This window comes from Nanorana parkeri, unplaced genomic scaffold (assembly GCF_000935625.1).
Source record: "Nanorana parkeri isolate BGI_ZX_2015 unplaced genomic scaffold, ASM93562v1 scaffold792, whole genome shotgun sequence".
NCBI lineage: Eukaryota > Metazoa > Chordata > Amphibia > Anura > Dicroglossidae > Nanorana > Nanorana parkeri.
The window spans coordinates 671,597-693,236 of NW_017307060.1; the positions used below are offsets into that span (position 1 = coordinate 671,597).

At 44.9% G+C, this 21,640-nt stretch overlaps 1 protein-coding gene across 1 annotated transcript in view; it reads left to right on the forward strand.

Annotated features, from left to right (window-relative positions):
- LOC108793936 (mucin-5AC-like) overlaps nt 1-3,084 on the forward strand; it is a 117,504-nt gene extending 114,420 nt beyond the window's left edge. Inside the window, exon 60 of the mRNA XM_018564897.1 lies at nt 2,503-3,084. Coding sequence (XP_018420399.1) covers nt 2,503-3,084 — 582 coding nt within the window. The remainder of the gene's footprint in view (nt 1-2,502) is intronic.
- The last annotated feature ends 18,556 nt before the right edge of the window (nt 3,085-21,640 follow it).

The following is a 21,640-nucleotide window of genomic DNA, read 5'->3' on the forward strand; positions in this document are numbered from 1 at the left end:
TATATACAGTACATATGCATACTATTTACTATTTACATTACACAGCAATAAAGTACAGCACAGCAATGACATTAGCATAATCCATGAGATAATCTATGGACCTGTAGCAATCAATGTCAACAGTTTAATTTTGGTTTGGAGATTTATGGTGTTCTTGTTTCCAAAATGGACTTAAGAATATTGCTGCTTAATATAAAATCTTTTTCAGGTCCTTTCAGGTCCATAAACATGATGCCAAAACCAAAACCGACTCCTATACGTAAGTTATTTACCAGTTTAACTGCTAGTTTTATACCAGAGCTGTATACTATGTTTAAACCAGAGCTGTTTTCACTAAATGTATGTAGCTTACTAAAGGATGAAAGGTTTATTGGTAATCTTGGGGTTGACTAAATTATTCATTTTAGAGGGAGACATCTGTTTCTTTAATTTTCTTTATCATATAGAGATAAGCAAACCAAAATCAGAGAGATCTGGATTTAGTTTGGATCAACCCAAATGTTATGCTTGTAAATGAAAGGCAAGCTCACTCTCAACCGCCAATACTTTATAATGAAAGAATGCAGTGGCAGGAGTTTTTTAAACAGTGTGTAATTCAAGGTGTATGTTTTCTTAATCCCATTCATATCAATTTATATGAGGCATATGTATGTGAAGGTTCTCATTCATCCAGGTCATGGTATATCTGTAAAAAAATAACCAGCAATTCAATTCAGACAAGTCAAGAGAAAGCATATTTTATAGAACATCTTTTAAATATAATGATTACATTGAGCATAAAAATGTTGATGCCGATAACAAAAAAGAAGATGAATTGAAGTTGTAATTACCAATGTAATCACTACCAAACCAAAGCTTAGTGCCTTTTACATAACAAAGAAAGAAAGAGGACCTTCAGTCTTCATTCCTCTAAACCAGGAAGAACACTATAAGCCCTTGTTCACACCTGAACATTTTGTAGCGCGTTCTACGCTCGACGAACGCTCTACAAAACGCTCAAAAATATAAATCCCATTGTATTCGATGGTCTCGTTCCCACCTGGGCGTATTTCCGCCCGTCCCTAACGCGCTACAAAACGGCCCACGCCTGAAAAGGTACATGTACTACTTTGGGCCGTTTTGTTGCGCGTTTCCATTGGGATACAGCCAAGTAGCCTTCGGAAACGCGCGACGGTCGCGCAACGTTTTTACCACGAATCGTGGTAAAAAAACGCACGACGGTCGCGCGACAGACGCGCATATGCAATACGCCTAGGTGTGAACGAGACCTTAGAACACAAAGGGGGCGCCTTTCCTAGTGCAGATCAATTTATTTCAATAAACACGAAGTGAAAAAGAGATAAAATGGTACTCACAAACATGAGTGTTACACGGGCATGGGATGGGAGCTGACATGCAGTAAGACATCCACTAGACAATTCCTGTGTGTGAAGACGTTGATGCGTTTCCGGGGCACGCCCCCTTCATCAGAACAGGATGTTGACGCGTTTCCGGGGCACGCCCCCTTCATCAGAACAGGATGTTCTGATGAAGGGGGCATGCCCCAGAAACGCGTCAACGTCTTCACACACAGGAATTGTTTAGTGGATGTCTTACTGCATGTCAGCTCTTATTCCATGCCTGTGTAACTCATGTTTGTGAGTACCATTTTATCTCTTTTTCACTTCGTGATAATTGAAATAAATTGATCTGCACTAGGAAAGGCGCCCCCTTTGTGTTTACTTTTCAGATTCCCAGCTTTCCCGGCTTCTTTGGGGCATTATCCTGCAGTATGCCTGAGAAGATTTCCCAGTGAGGACTCATAGTTAGTGGCGCTTCATTGTTTTTACTGTATTACTGAGACCTTAGAACATATCAATGGAGTCTGGGTTGCAGAAAACATACAGTACAGTTTCTTTTATCTCTGCATCTTGCATTTCTTTTGCATTTAGCTTGCATTTGAGATCCTTCTAAGCTCCCTGTGGGGGTGCTTCTGCTCTGCTCAAATCGACCTTTATCTTTGTAGACACAGACAACCTTGTGTGTATTTCAATACAACAAAAAGTGCACAAAAGTTTGGTAGACAGAATACATACTTACAGAATAGCTTAATAATAATATTAAGAAGAAGCAAAGGTCCATAAAAGGTCATATACATGGGCGTGCATGATCTTCGGCTCTGAAAAAAGACAGAGGAAAACCAAAAAGTGTACCAACACAAAACAACAGAAAGGGGGACAGATGACCTTGTGGATCAAAAACATCACACGAGTGTTTGAAATAAGCATAAGAAATGCATGTATAGAGGGGCGTGGCTTAGCACGGACACGAGATGGACGCACATTGAAAGAGCTCCAGAGGTGACGGGAGAACTTTGCACGATTAATCAGCAGATATGGGGAAAATTGGTCGCCAACTCCCTTCTGAACGTGACACAGGCTCGCGGGGCTACAACTCTATCCCAACCATGTTCCGGGCCCAGCACCCTGACCCGCAAAACGCCAACCCCCGCCTGACCACGAGGCATCGGATCACGAAGGCCAACATCCTTCATCAGCGGAAGAGGTCCCCTTCTACATCAACAAATTGCCACAACGAGCTGACCTCAAATCGGTGGTGAGTGAGATTAAGAATGCTCTATCGGATGCGGTTTCGGGTCTGAGATCAGACATTAAATCAATAGCGGATCGCCTATGCGTGGTGGAGCAAGATGGCGCCCAGCGGGATGAAAAAATCATAATCAACAGACGTGCCATCTCCTCGCATACTACCCATCTCGTTACCATGCAGAGGCACATAGAGGACCTGGACAATCGGGGGCGCCGCCGCAACATCAGAATCAGAGGATTGCCTGAGTCGGTGGAACCGGAGGGCATACAAGCGGCTCTACAGGCGATCTTCAACGAGCTCCTGGACAGGCCTCTAGATTCGCCAATAGACCTGGAAAGAGCACATCGCGCTCTACGTCCTCGAGGCAGAGACACCGATCTGCCGAGAGACATCATCTGCTGCTTTCTCAGTTTCCAACTCAAGGAAAAGGTGCTGTTTAGATCAAGGCAAAGACCCTCATTGATGTATAATGGGACAGAAATCAAACTCATCTAAGATCTTTCAGCTATTACACTGCAAAACCGCAGAGCTTTGAGGCCGCTCCTGACAGAGTTACGCCGTCTCAACGTTCCATACCGCTGGAAATTTCCCTTCGGTCTAATGGCCTCCAGGGCAGGCAGCACGGCTGTGCTGCGCCTGCTGGAAGATTTGCCTTCCTTTTGCGACCAGCTCAACTTACCTCACCTCCACCTCCCGGAATGGTACGCCGAATTCCTCCCACCAGACGGATGGTCCGCTCCTGACCCAGATGACGATCCCCTACCACCAGTCTTCAGCCCGGCCAAAGGCAAGCAGAGGGGCAGGGGTCCCGGCGGCCGTCGGGTCGCCACCCCTCCTCCATGGCGATTTGGCACCCCACGCGCGTCTCGCAGCCTGGCAACAGGAGGCCCGGAGGGTTGAAGACCTCCCGGTTATCGTTCTCTGGCCGTCCTCCACGTGGATCCACTCGGGTTAGTTTGCTTGGTTATGCCCAGTGGTGAGTGTTGGCCGGTTTATGCGAGAGCGCATGCCCGTTGGCACTGTCCCGAATACGGTTCATCTTAAAAGGTACATTTTGTTTTACAACGTTTTATTTGATGGCGTGCAGCACCCGAAACCTGAACTTGGACTGTGTTTTCGCCCACTACTGACTCTCTTACACCGATGTCAGTGACCGCTTGCACTACTGCCAGGTGCACATGTGGCTATGCAGGCCATCGTGAGGTATTCTGCTTGCAGATAGCTGATAGAATTTTAGGGGTTCCCGACCCCCATGGAGTGTTTGCATAGCTAATGTTTGATGTCCCACTCTCATTGCCCTGTTAATGCTGTTTCCACCCTGTAATATGCTAATACATACATAGCCCACTGTACCGCACAGTTGTAGTTCGTTAAGCCATGGATTACATTCCTCTTGGACGACTGTTTCACATGTGCTACTTACCCTGATGTGCTGTTGTCGTTCCATAGCGATGTATCTGTGCATATGTTTCTTGGGATGCTGACAGTACAGCCTAGTTCATAGACACCGCAGGCTTTTGTACTCCGACTGTTTTACACAGCTAACGCATAGTCCATACCCCATATACATGAGTACACTTCTCCCTTGCTCTGACGCGAATTCAAGTTCGTCCTAATCTGTTGTTACATACCCCCACACAGGCAGGTGTTACACACTGTCCTGAACTAGTCCGGTTTGTCACACGCCAGTAACGTCCCTTTCTCCGCTGATTCCTGGAGCGGGGCGTTACTCCGGACCTGTTTCTGGTACGCGATAGATACGTTATATCGGTTGTGATTCAGCTCCAGACTACCACGCCCTTGCAGGTTTTAGTGGAACGCAACTACAACCCTCCTCCCCCACTCTCTCCCTCCCCCCTTTTTTTTTTTTTTTTTGGTGTGTTTTGCTTCTTCCTCTGTCCCTTTCTTTTGTTTCTCACCCCTGCCTTACACTCCTACGAAGATGCCCTCTCCCAGCTTGGGGAGGCACGTTTCGGCCTCCCTCAAACTGAAATTTTTCTCGATCAATGCCTAAGGTCTAAACATACCCGAAAAACGTTCCCGCCTACTACACGTCGCTTATACCCTTATATCACAGATCGTGTTCATCCAAGAGACGCACTTTAAATCTGATTCAATCCAAAAGCTGACCGATTATAGGTATCCTAGGGCTTTCCACTCAACCAACCCTTTACAAAAGTCGAAAGGGGTGTCAATCCTTCTGGCTAAGGAAGTGCAATCCTCCTGAAGGGGAAACTGTATGGTAGGCCGATTACATTGGCCAATATATATTGTCCCAATAAACGGCAACCGTCTTTCATTGCAAAACTCGCTAAGACTTTACAGGAATTCTGCTCTGGCCTCCTAGTGGTGGGTGGCGACCTAAATGTTCTTTTGAACCCGACGCTTGACTCCTCTACAGGATCCTCCTCTCTGACATTCAGGGCCCTCCGACACATAAAGCAGAACCTATCCTCTCTCACACTTCATGACACTTGGCGGACCTTATACCCCTCAACCAAGGATTTCACCTTTTTCTCTTCACCCCACAATAAATACACTAGACTGGACTACTTTTTCCTCTCCCAGCAGGACTTGGAATACCTACACTCTGCGACCATAGAACCCGCCCTGATCTCTGACCACACTCCTATCACCTTCTCCCTATCGTTCCCCTCCCAAGAACCCCGATCCAAGCAATGGCGTCTTAATCCCTCCCTTCTCTGCAATCCAGATGTAACTGACTCCCTAAAAAAGTCACTGGCCGACTTCTTCAGGCACAACGCCTCCCCATTAATGCCCAGCATGATAACCTGGGAAGCACACAAATGTGTTGTCCTTGGCGAACTCCTCGCATGGTCGACACGCTTGAAGAAGGCACGTCAAGCGCGAATGGCTGATCTCACCGCCCAAATATCCTCGATGGAACGCAACCACAAAATATCTTTGGCTCTTAGGGATATACAATCCTTGATTCTCTTGCGCACCGAACTAAAAAACCTCATAGACTCAAGAATCAAGAAGGCTTTTGTTCTTTCCAGCCGATTCTTCTATGAGTATGGCAATAAAAGTGGGAAATTCCTAGCGAGAGCCCTGAGAGCCAAACGTTCTTCTCTGCAGGTGGCGGCCATTCGCGATAGCCAGGGAACCTTGCATGCGAAATCCAGCGACATAGCCTCGCAATTTCGGGCTTATTATGAAAGTTTATACCATGTAGATGAGCACTCACCGTCCCCACAAGAGGGCCCAGCTAGAAGACGCTCCATACAAACATTTTTGAGCTCTATGACTCTCCCTCGCCTTTCCTCCCAACAGGCAGGGTTGTTGGAAGCCCCTATCATGGCCCAGGAATTGGAATATGCCCTTAAACAGATGACACCTGGTAAATCCCTGGGCCCCGATGGGTTCTCATCTCAATGTTGGGGACATCAGTTCAGGGGTGACCCTGCTGGAGCAGGACGCCTCCTCTATCCGCAGGGGGAGTGACTGCTCCGGCAAGGACGGGAGCGGGAGGGAGGGTCAGGAGAGGCAGATCCTGGTGGTGGGAGACTCCATCATCAGGCGGACTGACAGGGTAATCTGTCATCGTAACTGTGAGTGTCGAACAGTGTGCTGCTTACCAGGTACGCGAGTTCGACACATTGCAGAACGAATTGATAGATTACTAGATGGGGTTGGGCACGACCCCGTTGTCATGGTGCACATCGGCACCAATGACAAAATAGGAGGAAACTGGAGTGTCCTAAAAAAGGAGTTCAGAGACCTAGGTGCTAGGCTGAAGGAAAGGACCTCCACGGTAGTTTTCTCAGAGATACTACCGGTGCCAAGAGCCACTCCGGACAGACAGCGCGAGTTGAGGGAGCTTAACAAGTGGCTCCGGAGCTGGTGTCAGAAGGAGGGATTTGGTTTCCTGGAGAACTGGGCTGACTTCGCAGTCGGCTACCGGCTCTTCGGCCGAGATGGGCTGCACCTTGATGGGGGAGGTGCAGCATTGCTGGGGGGAAAAATGGTAGAAAGACTGGAGTAGCTTTTAAACTAGATAATGGTGGGGAGGGCATAAAAATATTAAACTTGAGTAGTGATAACTTTAACATGAATACATATAATAAAGAGGGAAGTAACAAAGGGGCAAATAGTGGGCTCACTCCAGTCACCAGTGCCAAAGCAGTCAATATAGTAAATCCTATAGCTGAAGATAATATAAGTGATACCGGAATACCAATATCACCTAAACCTTTGTCCAATAACAAGACAGGAATTAAATGTATGTACACAAACGCTAGAGGTCTGGCAAATAAATTAGAAGAGCTTAAGCTTATGATACTCGAAGAGGACTTTAGGGGGGACATGATTTTCATGTACAAAATGTTCCATAGTCATAGCAACATTAGCAACACTCTCTTTGAGATTAATTCCGTAACAAAGACTAGAGGACACCACCTAAAACTGGTAGAAAAAAAATTGAACACAAGGGGCAAAGGGGGTTCTTCTCAGTTCGCGCGGTTAGGGTCTGGAACTCACTGCCTCAAGCGGTAATTTCCGCAATTAATCTGAAATCATTCAAGAGGCTTTTGGACGACTTCCTGAGAGACTGAAATGTAGAGGGGTACAGGTACTCTTAAGAATGAGAACACTCATGGACCTATACACACACACACACACACAACAGGTTGGACTTGATGGACTTATATCTTTATTCAACCTCAAATACTATGTAACTATGTAATATTACGCTGCCTTTGCCCCTACCCTCACTCCGCACTTCCTAACGGCTTTCAACTCGCTGATAGAAGACAACCCCCGCCCCTCTCCATCACTACTTGAAGCACATATTACTGTCATTCTGAAAGCAGGTAAAGACCCCACAAAATGCGAAAGCTATCGCCTCATATCGCTCCTAAATTTTGACGTCAAATTGTATGCCAGAATATTAGCCAATCGCCTTCTCCCCTTTATACCTTCCCTCATACACCTAGATCAAGCTGGATTCATCCCCGGTAGAGAGGCTCGTGACAATACTACTAAAGCCCTGAACTTGGCACATTGGGCTTCGAACAAGGGTTTGCAGTGCTTCTTCCTTTCTACGGATGCGGAAAAGGCATTCGACAGATTGGCCTGGGACTATATGGAAGCTACCTTACGAACGTTTGGACTCGAGCACTCCATGATCTCTAGGATCCTGGCTCTGTACTGTCATCCCCAAGCCCGTGTTCGGGTGAATGGCCTTCTGTCGGATGCCTTCCCCATCAGTAATGGGACCAGACAGGGGTGCCCCCTTTCCCCCCTCCTTTTTGTGGTGACACTGGAGCCGTTTGTTCAGTCCATCCGGGAGAACCCTGAAATACATAGTATATCGATCAATCAAAGGGAATATAAATTAGTGGCGTTCGCGGACGATCTCCTTTTCACCCTATCTGATCCCCTACACTCTATCCCCGCCCTCTCCGAAGCGTTTTACGAATTCCAACTCATTTCCTCCTTTAAGATTAATCACTCGAAGTCATCTGCTCTAAATATATCGCTCCCGACATACCTTGTACAGAGATGCCAGAGTGCCTTCCCATTTCCATGGCAACCCACACATATCCTCTACCTGGGAATAAAACTCTCCCCTGACTTCACCATACTCTACGCCCTCAATTTCCCACCTCTGCTTGACTCCCTCAGAAGAGACCTGGCCCAATGGGACAAGCCATCCTTCTCCTGGTTTGGTAGAGCGGCGATCTTGAAAATGAACGTGGCTCCCCGAATCCTGTATCTCCTACAGACTATCCCCATTTTGTTGCCGAGGGGTTTCTTCCAATCTGTGAAGGTACTCTTCCGCACCTTCCTATGGGGCAATAAGATACTGAGAATCGCACTCCAATATATGTCCACTCCTATGCAGTGTGGTGGTATTGGTCTTCCAGACATGTAAAAATACTCCTGGGCTTGCCATCTTGCCAGGCTGATTGACTGGAACACCAATGCCTCCCAAAAAGACTGGGTTACGCTTGAAAAGTCAATGTCAGCTGCATCACTCCCTCATTCCCCTTGGATAGCTCGAAACTCTCTTCCACCATCTTTCTCAAGACACCCTCTAATCTCTGCCACCCTACAGGTTTGCGAGCTGGCCAGTTCCTCCTTACACCTCACAACGAACCCAGGACCACTAACACCCATTTGGGATAATCCTGCTTTTCCCCCGGGAAAATCCCATACCTTTCTGAACAAGTGGCTGCCGAGAGGAGAGGTGACGGCCAGCCACTTCTTCAGATCGGGCACCTTCAAGGACAGGCAGACTCTGCTCGACGAATGCCAAGCGCAGGGCACAGACTTCCCTCTATGGTCCTATTTTCATATCAGACACTTTCTCAACAATGCAGAAGACAGGAGGCTATACTCCAGAACTTTGCCGCCACTATAGTCCCTATGCACCTCCAGAACACTTGTTACCCATGCAATTTCCCCGCTCTATCGACTCATCATCTTCCCAGACTCTCCAACGCCTGACCCACTGAAACTCAAGTGGGAGAGAGACCTAGGGTTAGCATTTTCAGACCAGGAATGGGAGAATATTAATTTGAATACTTCCAAGAAACACACACACAACAGGTTGGACTTGATGGACTTATATCTTTATTCAACCTCAAATACTATGTAACTATGTAATATTACGCTGCCTTTGCCCCTACCCTCACTCCGCACTTCCTAACGGCTTTCAACTCGCTGATAGAAGACAACCCCCGCCCCTCTCCATCACTACTTGAAGCACATATTACTGTCATTCTGAAAGCAGGTAAAGACCCCACAAAATGCGAAAGCTATCGCCTCATATCGCTCCTAAATTTTGACGTCAAATTGTATGCCAGAATATTAGCCAATCGCCTTCTCCCCTTTATACCTTCCCTCATACACCTAGATCAAGCTGGATTCATCCCCGGTAGAGAGGCTCGTGACAATACTACTAAAGCCCTGAACTTGGCACATTGGGCTTCGAACAAGGGTTTGCAGTGCTTCTTCCTTTCTACGGATGCGGAAAAGGCATTCGACAGATTGGCCTGGGACTATATGGAAGCTACCTTACGAACGTTTGGACTCGAGCACTCCATGATCTCTAGGATCCTGGCTCTGTACTGTCATCCCCAAGCCCGTGTTCGGGTGAATGGCCTTCTGTCGGATGCCTTCCCCATCAGTAATGGGACCAGACAGGGGTGCCCCCTTTCCCCCCTCCTTTTTGTGGTGACACTGGAGCCGTTTGTTCAGTCCATCCGGGAGAACCCTGAAATACATAGTATATCGATCAATCAAAGGGAATATAAATTAGTGGCGTTCGCGGACGATCTCCTTTTCACCCTATCTGATCCCCTACACTCTATCCCCGCCCTCTCCGAAGCGTTTTACGAATTCCAACTCATTTCCTCCTTTAAGATTAATCACTCGAAGTCATCTGCTCTAAATATATCGCTCCCGACATACCTTGTACAGAGATGCCAGAGTGCCTTCCCATTTCCATGGCAACCCACACATATCCTCTACCTGGGAATAAAACTCTCCCCTGACTTCACCATACTCTACGCCCTCAATTTCCCACCTCTGCTTGACTCCCTCAGAAGAGACCTGGCCCAATGGGACAAGCCATCCTTCTCCTGGTTTGGTAGAGCGGCGATCTTGAAAATGAACGTGGCTCCCCGAATCCTGTATCTCCTACAGACTATCCCCATTTTGTTGCCGAGGGGTTTCTTCCAATCTGTGAAGGTACTCTTCCGCACCTTCCTATGGGGCAATAAGATACTGAGAATCGCACTCCAATATATGTCCACTCCTATGCAGTGTGGTGGTATTGGTCTTCCAGACATGTAAAAATACTCCTGGGCTTGCCATCTTGCCAGGCTGATTGACTGGAACACCAATGCCTCCCAAAAAGACTGGGTTACGCTTGAAAAGTCAATGTCAGCTGCATCACTCCCTCATTCCCCTTGGATAGCTCGAAACTCTCTTCCACCATCTTTCTCAAGACACCCTCTAATCTCTGCCACCCTACAGGTTTGCGAGCTGGCCAGTTCCTCCTTACACCTCACAACGAACCCAGGACCACTAACACCCATTTGGGATAATCCTGCTTTTCCCCCGGGAAAATCCCATACCTTTCTGAACAAGTGGCTGCCGAGAGGAGAGGTGACGGCCAGCCACTTCTTCAGATCGGGCACCTTCAAGGACAGGCAGACTCTGCTCGACGAATGCCAAGCGCAGGGCACAGACTTCCCTCTATGGTCCTATTTTCATATCAGACACTTTCTCAACAATGCAGAAGACAGGAGGCTATACTCCAGAACTTTGCCGCCACTATAGTCCCTATGCACCTCCAGAACACTTGTTAGCCATGCAATTTCCACGCTCTATCGACTCATCATCTTCCCAGACTCTCCAACGCCTGACCCACTGAAACTCAAGTGGGAGAGAGACCTAGGGTTAGCATTTTCAGACCAGGAATGGGAGAATATTAATTTGAATACTTCCAAGAGCTCGATCAATGTGTACACCCAGGAAAACAATTTCAAAATAAGAGCTAGGTGGTACAGAGTCTCCCTAACCTTACACAAAATCTTCCCCACATGTAGCCTGACCTGCTGGAGATGCGGAGAGGAGGAGGGATCCTTCCTACATATATGGTGGTCGTGCCCAAAAATACGGACCTTTTGGAGATCGGTCACAGAATTGATCTCCAGGATTTCTGGAGACCAGCTGGACCTCGCCCCTGTGGCTTGCCTTCTTCACCACACCACAGATTCCCCGCGCCGTTATAAGAAATCGCTGAAATTTCATATGCTGAATGCTGCCAAACAACTCATACCATTACATTGGAAGTCCCCCTCCCCGCCATCTACCAGGGAGTGGTTTGCCAGAATTGATAAAATATGTGACATGGAGGAATTGATTCATATTGCACACGACAGGACATCCGCTCATACGTTTACATGGTCTTGTTGGATTCACTTTAAAACCACTCCGACCTACCGTATGAAGAGCTAATGTCAGCTGATCGCGCACCATGTTGAAACCCTCCCACTTGATTTGACCGCCCACTATAACTCTAAAAACAGACCCCCTACCCCCCACCCTCAGTGCTTGACTATCCCCCTTCTCATTTATCTTTCATTTCTTCCTCTTTTTATCTCCAGATGTTTATTACCTCTGTACACGTGATTCCATGTGATTCCCCCACATTATCCAGCAAACACGTAACCTTCCATGCTATTTATAGTGTCATGTTTTGAATTTTTGTTCCCCCTGTACATGCCAACATTGATTGTGATGTAGGAATCTGTGTCGCATATTATGTTAGTTCCTCTCTGAAATCTACTTATGTGCAATGTGTGATATATGGAATGCATGTATAATGATCAGAATGGTTAATGCCTTAAAGAAGAACTCCAGGAAAATAAATGCATGTATAATGATCAGAATGGTTAATGCCTTAAAGAAGAACTCCAGGAAAATAAATAACTTACCCTTGCAGTGTGGATACCCCCGCACTGCAAGAGTTAAGTGCTTAATTTGTCTAGGGAGCTCAAAAAAGCAGTTTTACTCACCTGAACCTCAGTCCTGTGGTGGTCAGCACTCACCTCTCTCCCCCTCTACTCCAGCTATGGAATGTCCCCCTGCACCCTCACATCAAATGCAGGCCAGTGGACTTGTAAATTGATTATGTCAGTGCTCCTTAGACACCCGGAGCCTAGGGAAGGAGAGGCTGCGGGGGACTGGTCTAGTATTCCAGAATGAGCCAGTGAAACTGAAGATCAGGTAAGTAAATCTACTTTAGTTTAGTCCCCTAGGCAAAATGAGCACTTAATCTAGGGGGTAGTAGCCTTACTCCAAGGGTAAGTTTTTGTAAAATTTTACTAGAGTTCTTCTTTAATAAAACCTTTTGATCCAGGTCATTGTCACAGCCACCAGCAGAAACTGGGAACCCAGGATGATAACAGTTAGTATCCAATGTGGCATGCAGCAAGCATGCACAGGCAGGTACAGATGCGCCACAAACACAGGGATTCTGATTTAGAACAGGAATACAGAAGGGTGCAAGCTAGCGCATTGAAAGTGTTTATTCGTTAATGCTAAAAGGTGTAAAAACATTCACAAGAAACCACTTGATGTAGTGCATGATATAACTATCCAGGGTCACAGAAGACCTTCCCATGGCCAGTGTTCTGGGACAGCCTCTAAGTAGGAGCATGGATGAGGACCTGCTCTGAGCTTGTAAATGGCGGTGTCCTTGTTGCTGAGCAGTGACCTATCAGGCAGTTATGTCTACTGATGTTTGATGTTGCTAGGCAACTGGTTTTGAGAACTTCCTGTTTCTCAATGTTCTTCTGCACAGTAAGGATAAAAGTTTACTTATGAGCTCTTTGTCAGGATCTGTTCATTTCACAAAGTACCCTGAATTATAACTCTGAAGAAACATTCCTGGACTGTAAAGAAAGCTCTCCCCACAGGGTAACTTTCCTGATTTTCTTCTCTCTTGTGACACATAGCACAATTCACAAATCATAATGAACAGGTTTGCAGTACCTGGGGATACTACCACTTCAACACATTTGATGGAGATATTTACCACTACCCGGGCAAGTGCCAGTATGTCTTTGCATCCCATTGTAAGGGCAGTCCGGAGGACTTCAACATTCTTTTCCGACGCACAGAAGAAGATGGTGTTCCAGTCATCAGTTATATTCTCTTAAAGATCCATGAAGTGATGATAGAAATAATGAATGGTTCTCTTACATTGGATGGAGACCTGTGAGTTTACTTGTTGTCTGTGTGCTTTCCAGAAATGTTAAATGACAAATAACAGGACTATTTATCAATCTATACTTGCAGAGTTACAAAGATACCAGTTGATAAGTCCAGGGTTCTGATCGACAGAATTGGCAACAATTTGAAGATAACCTATTCTAGTGATATTTATTTTGTTTGGAATGGAGAAGATAGTATACTGGTAATTATACTTGTATTTGTGATGCATAGCAGTATGATCTCTTTATTAATTATTGCATTGTTATATATTTATTATTACAATTTAGTTACATTTCAATTAGGGCTGTGCAAATTAACGATTATTTTCTCGATTAATCGTTAATCTTTTTGATCGATAAAAAATGTTTTGATCGATTACATTTTTTTTTATCGCTAATGAAAATACTCACCTCTCCGCCGGCTTCCGGGAGTCCCGTCGGAGATCCGGTGACGTCACGGACATTGACAACACTGGACTCCTCCCCGCTTCCCCAAATGGCTTCGTCGGCTAACGAAGGGAAGGGGGAAGGAGTCTGGTGACATCGATGTCCCCAAGTGGCTCCATCGGCTAACGCAGGGAAGGGGGGAGGAGTCCAGTGACATCGATGTCCGTGCCGCCACCGGACCCCTCCCCCGGTAAGTTTGCCCAAGAAACTTTCTGCACTAGCGCCAGCCAAGGCATTGACCTACACACATACAGCACAACAATGAAGTAATAAAATGAACTAGGATCACACTAATCCAGCACGTTATTATTCTGAGTTGCCCCACTCAAGCAGCGGCCATATTGAGTGGGGCACATGAGATTAATAACGTGCTGGATTAGTGTGATCCTAGTTCATTGTATTACTTCATTGCTGTGCTGTATGTGTATAGGCCAATGTAGTTGAATCTGTATGTGCGTTATAATTAATCGAAAATAATCGATTAATCGATTACAAAAAAATTTGATTAATTGAACACGAAAATTTTAATCAGTAACAGCCCTAATTTTAATGATTAAATATCTGCTCTTTGTATATTGAAATATCTGTTATGGTAAATCAAGAAGAATATTTGGCCTTAAATAAAGCATTTACATATTTATCTTATTTGTAAAGTAACAAACATGGTTCTCAATTCCACTGAACCTTCTTCTTTGCTAGCACTGATCAGCATGTTGACTGACAGGACGATGACTGAATCTTATTGTTAAGGGTTTGGTAGATAGGCAGATGCAGCTTGCTTCGAGTTTGATTTGAGATCAGTTTGAGATGCTTCTGAGATCAATATGAATTTCTTCAGAGCTGCATCAACCTACTTCAAGCTGTTTTTGCATTTGTGAAGCCATATGTAAAGAGTGTAAAAAGTTTTAATTGATTTGGATCTTAAGGAGCAATCTCCACGTGTCGTTTTTTGCAAATTTTGTTCACTGTTTACTTAAAGTGAGTTTAGTAAATAATGTAAAGCTGTGTTCACTTTAAATATCTAGTCACGCGCAATGAAAATCAGGATGCTGTGATGCGCATGATCAGAAGACAAAGCTTCACCTTCTTAAAGGAGAACTATGCGGTGAGTGATTTTCACTCAACCTCATAGTTCGAGCCGGCATGTGACAATGAAACTGTCACACGTCGGCTCAATAGATCGGGAAGTGAGCAAACGCATACCGTCGCTCGCTCACTTCTCGATCATCTCCCTGCAGAGAGCCGTGACTGTCACTCACGGCTCCCCCCTCCCCTCTCCAGTCCTCCAGCGCTGACTGGCAGAATGGACAGGGGAGGGGTGGGTACAGCTGGCTCTGCCTCTGTCACTCATGCAGCTGGGTGGATCTCGGCAGTAATGTCGGGATCCGTCCCGGCTGCGTCGGTCTCAGTATACCGCAAGCTGTAGCTCGCGATATACTGAGCTTTGGGTCACTTGGGTCAGTGTCCCTGGTTAGCTGGTAACCAGGGACGTTGATCTCTCTGCAAGTGGCCAGAGCCAGCCGTACAAATCACGGCTGGCTCCGCCCAGCTGTCAGAAGCAGGCTGTCGGCCGGCCAATGGCTGGCCGCTCGGCCAGCTTCGGCTTTCAGCGCAGCTACAGCTCAGCAGAGCCGAGTGATATGCCTTCGGCTCGACTAAGCCGCTCAGCTAAGTTCGGGAGCTGTACGGGCTATTGTGAATAGCCTGTACAGCAGCCCTTCGGTTCTACTGAACCGAAGGGGTCCTGGGGCCGAAGCTAGCCGCAGGATAGGCCGAAGCTACGGCTAGATCCTTTGGCTGCTTCGTGAATAGAGCCCAATAGTATTCAAAGTGAACAATCTTTACCCCTTTAGTAAATCAACGCCATTTTCTCTCTCTTTTTTTATTACTATTTTTCCTGTATATGTGTTAATGTGAATGAAAATGAGGAGCAACTCAGAAACAAGTCAGAAGCATCTCAAATTCATATTAGGTTTGAGCCATTTTTCCTGCATTTGACTTACTTATCTGTCTAACGACTAAGTACAATAACCCTAAGGTGCCATTGCCATTGTAAGGGTGACTCACCGTCTTGGATGCAATTTGAGTGTTTTATTACATAAGTATTTTGTCATATGCCAAGTGAACCTGTTGAAACAGGAATATGCTTTGGTCATGACAGGATAAGTGAAGTGAACTCAGCTTCATCAAGTAAAATTTAATAGAATCTTTCTTTAGAATATAAACCCTAGATAGTAGGACTTAGAAAAAAAATCATAAACTTCCAATGTATGGCAAGTTTCATATAGTAGCAAAGCAGATAGTCGCACAGAGATTATGTCAGTTGGCATCCAATTCTATTAAACCCGGGAAATAACATACTGTAGTGCCACATAGAACCACCCCCTCTGTTTCACCTAGTATGAACTCTGTGATTAAATCCATATTGGGTGCTTTGTCCAGGTTTAATAAAGTTAGATGTCATCTGACATCATCAGTGTGCGACTTCCTGCTTTCCTAAATTCATGGTGCATGGTTGGATTCTTTTTGGTTAGCACCAAGAGGCAGGGAGATTTTCCCTCAGGCTTAGAGCGGTATCATCACCCTACATTTTTTGTCTATTGAAATTTGAACTAAAAGCTAGTTCTTTATACTGACAATTTTTAAACCCGTTTCTATTACTGCTGTGTATTAATATGCGTGATAGATAAATATAGACCAATATTACTTGCTTAATTATATGTTAATACTCTGTGGTCACCTCTTCCTTTATTCAGCTGAAACTGAACCGTAAAAAATATGGAAACCAGACATGTGGAATGTGTGGGGATTTTAATGGCATCCGTGGATTAACATTTGATGGTAAGAATTTAATTGTAAATAAATGTATGTTTATTTGTTGAAGCAAACTTGTTGCTAGAGAAAACATATTAGCACTTGTCAAAAAAATACATTAATTCAGCCTATGCAAGTGCAATGCAATATCTATTTATAATGTTCAGGGCCTCTTACCCTGTAAGAACTGCCTGCTAAAAGTAATCTTAAAAGGCTATCTATAACGAAAAATGGTAGCTTTTTATGTACCCTAACCCTGTTTTCTAGGAGTTATGTCACTATCTTTCCAGGAAGTTTCCTGGCTATTGCTAAAAGCCAGATCTTGCAGGAAGACAGTTCATCTTGTGAAATTTGGGCTGCTCTGCATTTCCCTGGATCTAACTGGAAGGATTGTGACATCACCTCCATCTAAGAGTTGTAGGTGGAAGACATGGGTAAAGTACAGTAAGTATACAATCAAGCTTTTTTTTTTTACAGGTACCTTTCACAACTAGGTTCAGCACGTTGTTTTCACAGGGGGATGGAGCCTGGGCCTTATAAACAGACCTTACGGTTAATGTAAAGTCCACTTTAAAAATACAGATAGCTTTTTACTTGCCATAATTATTAGAGTTCTGTAAGCTACTGTATATGTGAAAAAGAGCAAAAGATAACATATTTGAGGTTGAGATAATATACAGATGTATGAGATAAAACACAGATTTATTATAAATAAAGAATTTAAATAATTATCCATTGTATGAAGAAAAAAAAAATTCACACCTATGCAGATTTACAGTATATCTATGAATTGCACATTTTTAATGAGAACATTGTCATTAGTTAAAACAGAAAAATAATAGCGGCAGGTAAAATAACAAATACATGTTACGGAAGAGACCCTAATGTTAAACAGAATTTTAAAAAATCTCATAAATAGTAAAAGATTTTTACTTTTGATCAAGAACAGGGCATATTTACCCCTGTCTTTCACTACCTTCCCTTGCTTTGGCTTAAAGAACATTTTTTTAAATAAAAGAGAGAGTTCCATGCTTTCAAAGTGACAATAATCTCATTCTTCACAAGTGTTTGTAGGCCAGAAGTAGATGAAGAGAGAATTGTCTTGACTACTCTGTGATTCAACTTAATGCCAAAGTAATAGAAATATGTAGTAGTAAAATGCAGGCAGACGTCCTCCAGGTGCAGAACAACACGTTGTTTGCCTGTGTTACTAATGTGGGCTCGTTCCTCTCCCCTTGTGATGTAATTTAAATGATTTGTTTCCCTTAAATGTAGCCCTCAAAGCAGCACAAAAAGCCACTATGCCTGCTGTATATTATTGTTCTCTTTTTATTTTGCCATTGGTTTCCTAATATCCTTTAAAGTCATAATTTCCCTTACTGCATTGTTCCCAAACTCCACCTTCCCAAAGGACTCTAGCATGCAACCTGCGGTAAGGAAAACACTTTTGTCCCCATCCAACTCTGAGGGTGCAGGAGCAGCTAAACCCCTTGTGTCCTTAAAGGAGAACTATGAGGTAAGTGATTTTCACTCAACCTCATAGTTCGAGCCGACCTGTGACAATGAAACTGTCACAGGTCGGCTCTATAGATCGGGAAGTGAGCGAACACATGCCATCGCTCGCTCACTTTCTGATCATCTCTCTGCAGAGAGCGGTGACTGTCCCTCCAGGGATTCCTCCCCTCCCCTCTCTGTTTCTCCAGCACTGAGTGGAGAAAAGGACGGGGGAGGGGCAGGCACAGCTGGCTCTGCCTCTAGATAGGCAGAGCCAGTTGTCACTCACGCAGCTGGGTGGATCTCTACAGCATTATCGGGATCCGTCCCGGCTGCGGCAATCTGGGTATATAGTAAGCAATAGCTCGCTATATACTGAGCTTTGGGTCACAGGAGGACATTAGAACATGTCCTCCCGTGACCCTTAAGAGAACTATGGGATAAAAAGGCTACCCCATAGTTCTCTTTTAAAGCTGAACTGCAGGATAAGAAACGATTGACTAATCACAAGTGGCATGTGTATTCATACTTTAGTTTTAGTGTGTTTTAAATATTCCTTCCAAGTCTGTGCAGTAATCCACTGTGAAATGTTTCTTCTATGTAGGAGCTTTCTGTATAAAGACTGATAACTGCTGCTTTCTCTAATTGTGCAGGGTTACTGGTCTTGTATCTGTTCCATCCTGTAGTTTTCTGCAGGGAGCCTGTAGTCGGTGGGGCCAGCTGAGCCCCACTCGGAACTCTCGGAACTCTTCTCTCTGCACAGGTTATGTGCAGCACAGTGATAATTGCACTGCTACTTTTTCAAGGTTATAACTAGGTTTGCAAATGCATGTTATTCTCACACAGTAGATGTCTTTGTGGATTTTGAGCTAAACAATTTGGTTCCCAGAGTTCATCTTTAATAATTGTTCTTGTGTGGGTTACAACAGAAAAGTGTATGAACCCCCCTCCCCTCTCCAGTCCTCCAGCGCTGACTGGCAGAATGGACAGGGGAGGGGTGGGTACAGCTGGCTCTGCCTCTGTCACTCATGCAGCTGGGTGGATCTCGGCAGTAATGTCGGGATCCGTCCCGGCTGCGTCGGTCTCAGTATACCGCAAGCTGTAGCTCGCGATATACTGAGCTTTGGGTCACTTGGGTCAGTGTCCCTGGTTAGCTGGTAACCAGGGACGTTGATCTCTCTGCAAGTGGCCAGAGCCAGCCGTACAATGAACTAGGATCACACTAATCCAGCACGTTATTATTCTGAGTTGCCCCACTCAAGCAGCGGCCATATTGAGTGGGGCACATGAGATTAATAACGTGCTGGATTAGTGTGATCCTAGTTCATTGTATTACTTCATTGCTGTGCTGTATGTGTATAGGCCAATGTAGTTGAATCTGTATGTGCGTTATAATTAATCGAAAATAATCGATTAATCGATTACAAAAAAATTTGATTAATTGAACACGAAAATTTTAATCAGTAACAGCCCTAATTTTAATGATTAAATATCTGCTCTTTGTATATTGAAATATCTGTTATGGTAAATCAAGAAGAATATTTGGCCTTAAATAAAGCATTTACATATTTATCTTATTTGTAAAGTAACAAACATGGTTCTCAATTCCACTGAACCTTCTTCTTTGCTAGCACTGATCAGCATGTTGACTGACAGGACGATGACTGAATCTTATTGTTAAGGGTTTGGTAGATAGGCAGATGCAGCTTGCTTCGAGTTTGATTTGAGATCAGTTTGAGATGCTTCTGAGATCAATATGAATTTCTTCAGAGCTGCATCAACCTACTTCAAGCTGTTTTTGCATTTGTGAAGCCATATGTAAAGAGTGTAAAAAGTTTTAATTGATTTGGATCTTAAGGAGCAATCTCCACGTGTCGTTTTTTGCAAATTTTGTTCACTGTTTACTTAAAGTGAGTTTAGTAAATAATGTAAAGCTGTGTTCACTTTAAATATCTAGTCACGCGCAATGAAAATCAGGATGCTGTGATGCGCATGATCAGAAGACAAAGCTTCACCTTCTTAAAGGAGAACTATGCGGTGAGTGATTTTCACTCAACCTCATAGTTCGAGCCGGCATGTGACAATGAAACTGTCACACGTCGGCTCAATAGATCGGGAAGTGAGCAAACGCATACCGTCGCTCGCTCACTTCTCGATCATCTCCCTGCAGAGAGCCGTGACTGTCACTCACGGCTCCCCCCTCCCCTCTCCAGTCCTCCAGCGCTGACTGGCAGAATGGACAGGGGAGGGGTGGGTACAGCTGGCTCTGCCTCTGTCACTCATGCAGCTGGGTGGATCTCGGCAGTAATGTCGGGATCCGTCCCGGCTGCGTCGGTCTCAGTATACCGCAAGCTGTAGCTCGCGATATACTGAGCTTTGGGTCACTTGGGTCAGTGTCCCTGGTTAGCTGGTAACCAGGGACGTTGATCTCTCTGCAAGTGGCCAGAGCCAGCCGTACAAATCACGGCTGGCTCCGCCCAGCTGTCAGAAGCAGGCTGTCGGCCGGCCAATGGCTGGCCGCTCGGCCAGCTTCGGCTTTCAGCGCAGCTCAGCAGAGCCGAGGCATATGCCTTCGGCTCGACTAAGCCGCTCAGCTAAGTTCGGGAGCTGTACGGGCTATTGTGAATAGCCTGTACAGCAGCCCTTCGGTTCTACTGAACCGAAGGGGTCCTGGGGCCGAAGCTAGCCGCAGGATAGGCCGAAGCTACGGCTAGATCCTTTGGCTGCTTCGTGAATAGAGCCCAATAGTATTCAAAGTGAACAATCTTTACCCCTTTAGTAAATCAACGCCATTTTCTCTCTCTTTTTTTATTACTATTTTTCCTGTATATGTGTTAATGTGAATGAAAATGAGGAGCAACTCAGAAACAAGTCAGAAGCATCTCAAATTCATATTAGGTTTGAGCCATTTTTCCTGCATTTGACTTACTTATCTGTCTAACGACTAAGTACAATAACCCTAAGGTGCCATTGCCATTGTAAGGGTGACTCACCGTCTTGGATGCAATTTGAGTGTTTTATTACATAAGTATTTTGTCATATGCCAAGTGAACCTGTTGAAACAGGAATATGCTTTGGTCATGACAGGATAAGTGAAGTGAACTCAGCTTCATCAAGTAAAATTTAATAGAATCTTTCTTTAGAATATAAACCCTAGATAGTAGGACTTAGAAAAAAAATCATAAACTTCCAATGTATGGCAAGTTTCATATAGTAGCAAAGCAGATAGTCGCACAGAGATTATGTCAGTTGGCATCCAATTCTATTAAACCCGGGAAATAACATACTGTAGTGCCACATAGAACCACCCCCTCTGTTTCACCTAGTATGAACTCTGTGATTAAATCCATATTGGGTGCTTTGTCCAGGTTTAATAAAGTTAGATGTCATCTGACATCATCAGTGTGCGACTTCCTGCTTTCCTAAATTCATGGTGCATGGTTGGATTCTTTTTGGTTAGCACCAAGAGGCAGGGAGATTTTCCCTCAGGCTTAGAGCGGTATCATCACCCTACATTTTTTGTCTATTGAAATTTGAACTAAAAG